Source organism: Amblyomma americanum, chromosome 8, assembly GCF_052857255.1.
Source record: "Amblyomma americanum isolate KBUSLIRL-KWMA chromosome 8, ASM5285725v1, whole genome shotgun sequence".
Lineage (NCBI taxonomy): Eukaryota > Metazoa > Arthropoda > Arachnida > Ixodida > Ixodidae > Amblyomma > Amblyomma americanum.
Genome location: NC_135504.1, coordinates 12,732,807 through 12,743,614, shown reverse-complemented (window position 1 = coordinate 12,743,614; position 10,808 = coordinate 12,732,807). Strand labels below are relative to the sequence as shown.

General features: G+C 45.1%; 1 protein-coding gene across 1 annotated transcript in view; it reads right to left on the bottom strand.

Moving 5' to 3' along the window:
* Nucleotides 1-1,939: 1,939 nt before the first annotated feature.
* LOC144100924 (fatty acid synthase-like) overlaps nucleotides 1,940-10,808 on the bottom strand; it is a 46,622-nt gene continuing 37,753 nt past the window's right edge. Inside the window, exons 22-25 of the mRNA XM_077633847.1 lie at nucleotides 8,987-9,340; nucleotides 6,125-6,368; nucleotides 3,194-3,436; nucleotides 1,940-2,162 (exon numbers count right to left, since the gene is read on the bottom strand). Of these exons, the coding sequence (XP_077489973.1) occupies nucleotides 1,954-2,162; nucleotides 3,194-3,436; nucleotides 6,125-6,368; nucleotides 8,987-9,340 (1,050 nt within the window). The 3' untranslated portion in view covers nucleotides 1,940-1,953. The remainder of the gene's footprint in view (nucleotides 2,163-3,193; nucleotides 3,437-6,124; nucleotides 6,369-8,986; nucleotides 9,341-10,808) is intronic.

Genomic DNA, 10,808 nt, shown 5'->3' with positions numbered 1-10,808 from the left:
TGGCTCTTAACCACCCGGAGGGAAGTGAGCCTGGAAGGAGGAGGACGAAGAAGATTACCGTTGAAGGGGAAGAGCAAGGCGAGAGCGTAGGAAGGCGGAGGGTGGTTGCCACGGCAACAGCCCGATGGGTTGTTATTCTGGAAGGAGGTGTAAGAAGGTAGTTACGAAGGGAACGACGCTTAAGGGTGGTTACTGTGGAACACGTAGGGAGAGTATCGTGGAAAACGGAACAATATAGCAAAGTGCCTTTGCGCCAGCTGCTGCAAAACGGGTCGCGTAAGTAGAGGATCTTCGATAGTGCCGTGTGCCCACAGCGGCAGTCTGCAGATGAGAGCTCGCCGACATGCGAGTAGTAAAACTAAAATGAGGATTCTAGAACTAGACAGGTATCTAGTTGCTCTCAATTCTCTACCCCGATGTATCGTAAAGTGTATATACGTTAAGAGCTGTCGCTGATTCTCGCGTTACTCAGTGGTAACCGTGCCGCCATTTTTTTTTGTACGCTCCTATTTCTGCATTTATTCCGTATGTTTTGTAAGTCGGGGGTTTATTTAAAAGAGCTGGGAGGAAGGGAGCAGCGGCGAGAACAATCCGAGGGCAACCAGGTCGGGCACAGACACAAGTGGCGATAGCAATACGGCTGACGAGCAGAGCCATCTTCTTCGTTTTCACGAGTCATCTGGTTTGTCTGGGTCATCATCTTCTTCGCAGTTTGTTGTTCAAAGTATGTTTTTCATTATTGAAGGATTGTTTTTTGTTCTGCATATATTGCGTGCTGTTTTATAGGGGTGCTATATCTGTATTTTTTTCGTTCATTTGTTTTGTGCATACCCTGGCTACTGTTTCGCAGGGGTAACATCTTTTTAAGTGAAAACCTTTTATAACGAGAAAAATTCTTTTCTAAATTGAGTGCGATGAACTAGTGAGGGTGTAGAGAAACAGCTTTTTGGTCAGGTAAATTTGCCCTGCATTTTTGTACATCAGAGGAAACAGCGTAAATTGAAGTCAGTTGAAAATTCCATAGTTGTATAGCACTTTGGCGTTTACAATCGCAGGCGATGCTCTTTTGCTTCCATGTTTTTATTTACTACCACGACTGCTCCTTGACGAGTATGCTTTAGCGCTGGAGGAGATTATTTGATGATGGATGCTCGCTGTCACGCTTCAGCAAAACAGGATGAAGTCATAAACGGTGCTGGCCCTGCTCGGTCTTCGCCAGTTACCTGTGAAATAGTGCAAAAAATAATGCTCGCATAACCATAAGTGTCAGAATTTATTGCAGTGTGTTGAAAGAGAGAGCATTCTCACTCCATATTTGAATTTTTTTGTTGATGGCATAGCGGCTTTGCTGCAAAAGACATACCCTATCGTGCTTGTATATACTGCAGCAGTTGTGGAACTCCCACGAAAGTCAATCTGAATTTCAACATTTTCTATATAGTTTTTGGTGGGCTAGGTTGCTCTTTTATTAAGAAATTAATAAATTTTTTGACTGGGCTCTGAGTGCCACCACGAATATAGTGGCGCTATGCTCTACGTACAGGGATAAAAGGGTGGAAATGTCACTCAGAGGGTATGGAGGATTTGCCGGGAGGTCGTACGAAAAAAGTGTATTAAGCGGCACGTGTGAAAAACGTGGTGTTCAAAAAGGTTCACGCCTTTAGTATAACATGTCACATTACGTTTGATTGCGTGAACGTTGAAAGCTTTTCGGGCACTTTTATTAATGTTTTGTCCACCCACTGTTGCCACTCACCGGCGGTGAAAAACGCCAACCGAATCCTTTATTCTCCCTAAATGGGCCTTTTGGAGGATAAAAGGCACACCTAGGGCGAATTCCGTTTTCCGACAGATCCCGTACAAGTTTCGCGACGTTAGGTGAGAGTATACCGCTTATCCCGCAAATGCTCTCAGTTGAAAATTTATAATGTGGCACTCACCGCGAAACACTGGTCATGCAGCCGTGCTGTCGCTTCCTGCCACGCTTTCGACTCTGCTCATCTCCCGTAGTCGAGCGAAGGTAAGCCGCCGGATTTCCAGCACGGACAAGGTGAAGCCATGTTCTTGCTCCAATGCGCGCCGCACCGCGACGCCCATTAGGGAGTCCATGCCGAGTTCGCTGAGGCTCAGATTTGGGTTAATGTTCGACGGCTCCTTGACGCCTACAGCAGAGCAGATGTGCAACGGCATTGTGCATTTTCGCGTGCTAAAATGACGGGGGCATTAGAAGAACGGGCATTGGAAACACTCTCCAAATGAATAAATTTAATTGAAGAATCATTCGTCCAGCCAAGGATAATCTCTCGTTCACGTTTTGCTTCAAGTGCTGAGGTTTTGAAACGCTGGATGGTATATAAAAACTGCTACTACTAAACACTGATGACCATACACCGTTTAAAATTGCGTTGGGTTGGACAGATACTGCTTTATACTTTGTGGTTCAGTGAACACTTTCGAAAATTTCTAAAAATAGGATTGCGGGGTAAAAATATGACTTTTGCGGTATAATATTACAAGTGTTGGCGGACACCACAATGCCAGTGAATTGACTTAAGTAGTAAGCTAGTTAACTAATTTTTAACAATTAACTTTTTAACTAGTAGAGTTAGGTGCCTTGTGGCAATTGGAAATTTATAGCCGACCGTTAGCAATAGCCGCATCAGTTTTCAGAATTTCAAAAACGCGATTACCTTCGCCGCTGTGGCTTGCCAAAATTTGGCTGCGTCGTGCGAAACTACATGCGCTTTCTAAAGCATGCAGGCAAGGCAACCCCTCCAGAGCACGTAACTAGTCGAATAAGCCAAATTTTGTCGAGCCACAGCGGCAAAGATAATTAAGTTTTCGGAATTATAAAAACTGATATGGCTATTACTGAGGACCGGCTACAAATATCTGATTGCAACCAGGCGCATAACTCTTAGTTGAAAAGTTAATTATTTGAAATTAGTTAACCAACTTACTGCTTAATATGTTTCATTGGTTTTCTGGTGTTCGCCAACACTGGTAATACTATGCCGCAAAAGCCATATTATTTACCCCAAAAAGCCTACTTCTGAAAATTTTTGAAAGTGTTCGCTGAAACACCCGGTACAATGATTCCGTCCAAAATAGTTCAGACGCACTTGAACTCGGACTGCTGCGGATTGCGAAAGCACACGAATTCGCCGTTGTGAAAATGCAGGTGGTCGCTTACCAAAGATGTGTGCGACGGTCTGCGCAAGATCCCTTGTTTTGGACCCCTTCTGTCCATGCTTCGCGGAGTGTTCCGCCTTGACCAGGCTTGACACAACTGGCTGGCTCTGGTTGAGTAGATGATCTAGCACTTCCAAGCAAGAGCTGATTCTTTGCGGCGCGCAGCCATCAAATTCCACATCACCGCCCAGCAGCTCGTGCAGGACGCCTACATCGCCAATGGGGCCCCATTGAATAGCGAGGCCTGGAAGAAGAAAACAAGACATAGCGAAAAAATTTGTTCGTGTGAAATTATTCATCTGTGGAATGAGGCTCTTAATTTTGAGAACTCGGACATCTAAGCAGAGATTGGCCTTGTGGGGAGGTGAATTAGAGAGAAATGATCGTGGACCGAAGTCTCTGTGCCTTCCTCAAGGTTGACTGTTCTGGACAAGAAACCTTGGCACTTTTAAACTTTTTGTCCGCTGCTACAGTTCGGGAGAAGGTGTCGGGGCGGGGTGAGTCTCGGCAGTGAGGGCGTGAAGAATGCGTGTTCACGAGACTACGAGACTGCTAGGGGCGGGCTTCATGGCATCATCGAAGGCCATGTATGTAAAGGGGTGATGGAAAGAAAAGCGAAGACAGCGGCGGCTGGGCGCGCTGCTGTTCGCATTTCTTTTCATCACGCTTTTACTTCTGTGATAGAAAAAAAAAGAGGCTAGAGTAGTCCGTGACGCTTTCTAGGACGACTCTAACGCCTTTTTTTACCACCCAGATAAAAAGTGCCATCAATAGAAATTCGAACAGCCGAGCGCGTAGGCTACGCGCTGTTCGCGCTTATTTCCATCGCGATAGTAAGCTTATAAAAAGCAGTCTTATGATCAGTTTACATTTCCGGGGGTGTTTTGTATGCGCCAGGACTCTAAAAGATGTCGCTTCCATAGAGTTGGCCTCAGTGCCAATGATACTGGCGTACTGGTATTCTATGCCTGAAATTCAATGTTTTGAAATTCGAGACGTCTTCCGGTTGCTGCAACCACTAAATGCATTCGAGCCAATACTACAGTTAACGGTCGAATATGAAGAACACGGTAGCCTCCCGTTCTTCGACGTCTTGGTACAACGCAAGGGCAGTGGACTCTACTTCCATGTGAGCCGGAAACCAACGCACACAGGAGAGTACTTAGACATTAATTCGAATCACCGGTTGCCCACAAAAGATTGCTTGTGTCGTCGTTGGTGACTCACGCGTCGCGAATCTGCATAGAGAAGGACGATTTGCAAGCAGAACTTCAAATGGTATGGCGAGAAATTTGTTCTAATGGCTATCCCAACCAATTTGTGGAAAAGATACAAAAGCAAATCCTGCAATCGAGCTCTACCAATCATAAGGTTTTCAGCGACCGTGCTGACATTTCGTATATACGCGGTGAAAGCGAAGACGTGTCCCGTATTTTCGCGAGTATGACCCACGCTTGGACACGTGCTGTCCAGCAAACTTCCAAACATTCTGCTGAAAGTCAAGTACCCCCTGCCAGATAACCGCTTTCCCGGCGTTGTCTACCGATTCCCGTGCGGTTATTGTAACGAAGTCTACATAGGCGAAACAGGAAAATTCTCCATAAGATTGAGAGCATCAGCGTGGTGTCGAAAACTACAAATCAACTTCCAATGCGATTCCAGAGAACGCACACAAAAAACCTATGATATTGACTGGAAGAACGCTGCAACCATATCCACAGAGTGGAATTCGACGACACGCCTTTTGCTTGAGTCATCATTCATCCAAACGACGCCTGATACCATGAACCGGAAGGAAAGGACGATGCCACGATGTGAATGCAATCGTTACGTCATATCCTGAGCATTTATGTTTGGACTCCTTGTCCTTTGACACCCATGTGAACAAGGAGCCTGTGCCGGTCTCGAAACGTCAATATTTTTGTTCTTTGGCTTGGTCAGTGACTGTTATACTTCACGAAGATAAAAAGGAAGCATTTGCTTGTTTCCCATTACAAGGTGAAATTGATGGACGACTCAATAAACCTCAATTATGTGAGAAATATTCCACGAAGGATTTTTTCGGGATGACAAAGTAAGCATCCACGTATCGTACCAGGGGAGTACATCGGATCCATTCATGAACAACTAAAGCGGTCTCAGCTCACTCGCCTCCATCGTCAAGTTCGTAGCTGTCACAGAGACTACCGCTCCATTTGCTGTGCTAGAAAAACTTTCAACAATAATCCTTTAATATAGAAGTGCGTGCCCTCTAGGCTAACTCTAGGTATTAGCAAACCTCGTCTGTGCTAATGTACCTCCTTTCGCCAAGTTGATTCCGCTTCGAGTGCACCCACTGCCAGGGGCTCAGGAACGCCGGTGAACTGGTCGACAAAATCGAATGAGATGAAAACCTCACCTGGTTTCACTGTTTCTCGCGAAAAAAGTTAAAAAAAAGCTTCAAAATTTCGTGCTTAAGTGTGGATTATTCCAACCAGCGTCGGCAAAACAACAGTGTAGGTAGTTGGACAAGTCTCTGAGAGGAGATGATGAACAGCCCACGACCGGCTCCAGCAGCACGCCTTGCTTGTCCACTTTGGGATGGCCGCGGATGCTGGATGCCAAAATATTCGGGCAATCAAGCCTCAGGTAGAGTGGTCTCGAGCTTGGGTGACGATCGAAAATCTTTGAGAGAGAACTTTTGATGAACGCGCTTTGGTCAAAGATCCCCAGAACAAGAATTATGTCCGAGGTCTTTGATCGTGACACCTATTTCGAGAAACTCAGTGTCGCTGACACCGAGCCCAACCCACTGGGTAACGTGAGAGGTCAGTTATATGAACGATGGTGACGTCAATGGCGGCATGTTTTGATCTATGCACAACCGGCCTTTTTAGCTGACCAAAAACTACGGCTTCAATAGCACATGACGTTTCTGAGAGGGCATCCTCACCAGGTAAGCCGTCGGCGACTCGTTGTTCACAGATGCGCTCCATCACAGAATTGGCGTAGCCGTAGTTGGTCTGTCCGACGACGCCACGGCCGCACGACAAAGAGGAGAAGACGACGAAATGGTCTAGCTCAGGACAGAGCTTGCGTGACAGCTCATCCAGCATCCGGGTGCCGTCCGCTTTGGGCTTGCACACACGCTCGAACGACTCAGCAGTCTGGTGTTCAAAGAACGCTATGCTCAGAACCTGGATGCAGAGTGAAGATTGAGAGCTTTGACTGAAAGGTCTTCTTTCCTTTTCATGGATGGATAATTTCTGGATGACGTGGAAGAAACGCATTAGGTTAAAGCAAAGGCATTAAAAAGGAAAATATGTTTGTTATCAGGCCAAAAACTTACCTAAATACTTCCTTATCCCATTGTAAAGTGAATTCCGCTAATAGAGGTAAATACGCAATGACGACACAGTAAAGCGCAAAGTGTAAACTGGACTTGACAATTTTCATATAGTGTCAACCAGGTATATGGGCATCAGGAATAAACAATAAGGCTGCAATTCATCACTGACATCAACCCAGGTCCTGCCATACGTCTACAAAAAAAGCTGTGCAACATATACAGAAGCCTTTGAGTAGCCGCCCATTTCGTCCTTGTCCGGAGTACTAACCAGAGACTACTTGGGGCACTCGCTTTGCAAACTTAGCTTACGAGGAAGGGTAACACAGGCGGCAGGGCGAGGGCGAATTGGTCAACTCGAAGCACAAGCGATGTCAGAATAATGTGCTTTGTAGCCGTATTCCAGCGCTTGGGTGGATATTGAGGAGCAATTGCTGTCTTATTACAAATTTAGTCGACCTTGGCGGATTCCCATAAAATATATAAAACTCACACAGCTCCTGTTTCGAGTTCATGGTCAATTAGGCCTCGCCCTGCTACCTGGCAGCGTTTGTGGTTACCTAGGACGGTAAAGCGACTTTCCCGTATAAGGGGTGATCCAGGTATCGAACCCAGGAATGGAACAAATTTTGCTTCAACGCCAGGGCCCTGCGAAAGCTGTGTATCTTTGCTTTGTAACCATGTGGCTGCGCTTGGGTGGGTGCTAATGTGTAATTGCTCGCTTATTACATATCTACTGTACCTTGGCGATTCCTCTAAAACACAGTAAACTAGAGGTAGGCCATATATTGTGGTAATAAACTAAAATAATAAAAGTGGCAATTCGAATAGTGCACAAAATATCTAATAAGCAATATATTAGGCCAAAAATTTACCTTCAAAAGCAGTAATAAAAATATATGATAAAAGTGGTTTCGAGAACCTATAGGTTTAAAACGAGCTCAGCTTTCTTCTTCGAAACTTTTAGCAGCGCTGCAACAGGTAACAGGTAACAAGAAGACACGGAAGTACAAGCTCTTTTCTTGTTCCCTGTCCCTTGTAGCAGCGCTGCTAAATGTTGCGAACATGAACCAATTAACTAGCTCAAATTTTCGTGTACGTCTTCTTGATAGCGTAGAAACGTAGGAATTCTGCTCCAGAACCTTAAATTTGACAGTGACGTCAGACATAAGGTGAAGCAGTCAACACCCTACAGTAAGGCGTTTCGTAGAGTTCAGCGAAAAACAGGGCTATGACACTTTCTCAGACGAAATAAGCTTGACTATTGTACTCGCATATGAGGACGATAATTCAAATGGATTTTGTTCTATATTTTATGAATTCATATCGTGTATGCGAATTAACGTATCAATAATTTTTTATCTATATATTGTAGAACATGAACGTTATCATGGGTTCTTGAGGGGCGTTTTCATTTCGCAAACAAGCACGCGTTATAGCATATCTGCTTGAAATCAACCCTCCACTCGCCAGACTGCGCCGCCTAAGGGCTAGGTGCAGTCTGGTGAGCATCGTTCTCGTTTGAAGCATCTTATACGAGGCAAACTGCAGCATTTAGTCCTTGACGCTTTGGAACGTAACAGGCGCGGGCGGTATTTATACAGAGGCGAAATTTTATTTCGAGCCAAACGCGAGAGCAGGCGCAGATGTTTGGCACGTAGTAACCGCTTGAGGGATGGCGGGAAATCGTATTCCACTAGTCCTCAGCATTTGCAGCAACCGATAGGAAGAGCGGCCTAATGGGTAGAATTTATCCATTTCCATGGATGAAATCAATAGAAAAGACTACAGCTTGGGACCTCGAAACTGATAAGTAGGATGCTCTGTAGGGGTAGCTGTAGGTAACTGTCCAGACAGATTCTTACTATTATTGCCTAACGCAGCTTGTAATCACTGACGATATCGCGCAATACGTTCAGGAGAAAGCGAACACTAGATATTTGTAGGTAGACTAAACCGCAACATTCGCCATACTGCTGGTTCTACATGAGCACATGGAGCACTGAAACACTCCCGCAATATAAGGGGTGTTGGGGAACTTAAGTTTACATCCAGATCCTGGTCGCTTCGGTGGGCATGGTGCCGGCGAGATGAATTTTCAGTTTTAAAAGAGGTGTTTTTTTCTGCTCGCCGACTTTGCACGCGGCAGTCATAGTGCCGAGTTCGTGTCATTCGACCGGCCTCCGTTCCTTTTCGATCTGGAGTTCTCGGCAGGCGCTCTAGGCAGCAGTGGAATTTCGCACCAGGACACCCTACGGGAAAAACTCGAAGATCGTGGGTTGTACATCTATCGTTATAAGATAGAAAATTTACTATCTTGGTGTTAAAGTCACGTAGGGCAGAATTAAATATATCGCTGAATGAGGTTTTACCTGGAGGGTAACATCGGTCACGAATTGTTAGCCTCCTCTACTATTTACTCGTGTTGTCTTGGACATTGCAATTAGTAAAACGTATTTTTTAGCTCACCATAGCGAGGTTGAAGATACCACCAACGGGCCCCATGACCGAGGCCGTTCTGATTATCTGACGAGCTGCATCGTCAGCCGTGACATCCGCTTTGACCACAAGGACCACAGCCCCAGTCCTCTCCCACCGACGAAGGCACAGCTTCTGGTATCCGTTCTGCACTCCAGATCTGGAGGTGAGGAGGAGCCTTCGGCATCCGCGTCTCACCATCCAGCCGGCGAGCTCCAAGCCGACGCCTCCCAGCCCTCCAACGATGACGTACGACTTGTGCTTGTAGAAGTAGGTGCGTGCCACAGCCTCCACAGTGAGAGGAGAAGCGAGACACGTCATGCGTGTGCTCTCTTCCGGCCGAATCTGCGTACAACAGGAGTCGCTAGCATCGAGTACCCTGTCAGCGACTATACTTGAATTTGACTTTGCCGCCTTCAGACAAGACCCGCCGCGGTGGCTCAGTGGTTAGGGCGCTCGGCTACTGGTCCGGAGTTCCCGGGTTCGAAACCAACCGCGGCGGCTGCGTTTTTATGGAGGCAAAACGCTAAGGCGCCCGTGTGCTGTGCGATGTCAGTGCACGTTAAAGATACCCAGGTGGTCGAAATTTTTCCGGTGCCTTCCAATACGGCGCATATTTCTTCCTTTCTTCGTTCACTGCCTCCTTTATTCCTTCTCTTACGTCGCGGTTCAGGTGTCCAATGATACATGAGACAAATACTGCACCATTTCCTTTCCCCCAAAACCAATTATTATTATTATTATTATTATTATTATTATTATTATTATTATTATTATTATTATTATTATTATTATTATTATTATTATTAATATTATTATTATTATTATTATTATTATTATTTCAGACAAGTACAACTGAGTCACTTGTGTAAGGCGGTGGTTGGTCCAGTCGACCGACAGGTGGCACAAGATGTAATTGTCTTGGACATGTGTGAAAGGTAGCAAAGAAAGCGTTCCAAAAATCATTCCTCTAAAACCAATTAGATTACAGTAAACCGGTGTGTGATAGTGTATGCTTCGACAGCGACTTCCCTTAATTACCTCCGGCTCGTGCTACGCCACAAGATGCGTTTCCTGCAAGGTTTCGATAATACTACCGTCAATTTTTGTGCCAGCTGTAGGAAAGTTTATGGATGCATTGTAGGGAGCTTCGCGTCAAAATATTTTCTTTGAAAGGTTTTCAAAGATAACTGTAATGAATGGCGACAGTGGTACAGACAAAAGCATTTACTTCAAACCCCTGCCCTATTTTTCTTCCAGAACGAAGCACGCTGATATGTTCGAGCTGTGATTATTTGCCGTACAGCTGCGTTTGCTTCTTCCTTCTTCCCGTTAATACTAAATAAGCCGAATCATACAGACGAAAAAATATTCAATTCTTCATCCACCATGCTCTCTTCAGCATTGCTGGAGGCATATTTTCTTAGAGTTTTTTTCAATATTAAATAACAAATTCTCCATTCATCATGTTCTCTTCAATCTTGCTGGAGGCATGCTTTCTTGGAGTTTCTTTCATTATTAGGTATATAATTTTTGTTTGTCTAAGCTTTATTTTCATCCCTATTTTAGCTAGTCTTATGTGTAATAACGCAATGTGCTTCTAAACTCTCTGCAATTAAATCGTCATTGGTGACGCACGAATATCCAAAAATTATAACTTGCACCACAGCCCAACAGCGAGAATGTAGGGAAGGTTCCTTATGCGTAGAAAAGCTGTCGTTCTTTAGGTGACATCTGGGCGGTGCGCATCCTCGCACCAAGAACTTAAAGATTGCAGTCCAAAATAACATGTAATCTGATTTCCGTGATTTTT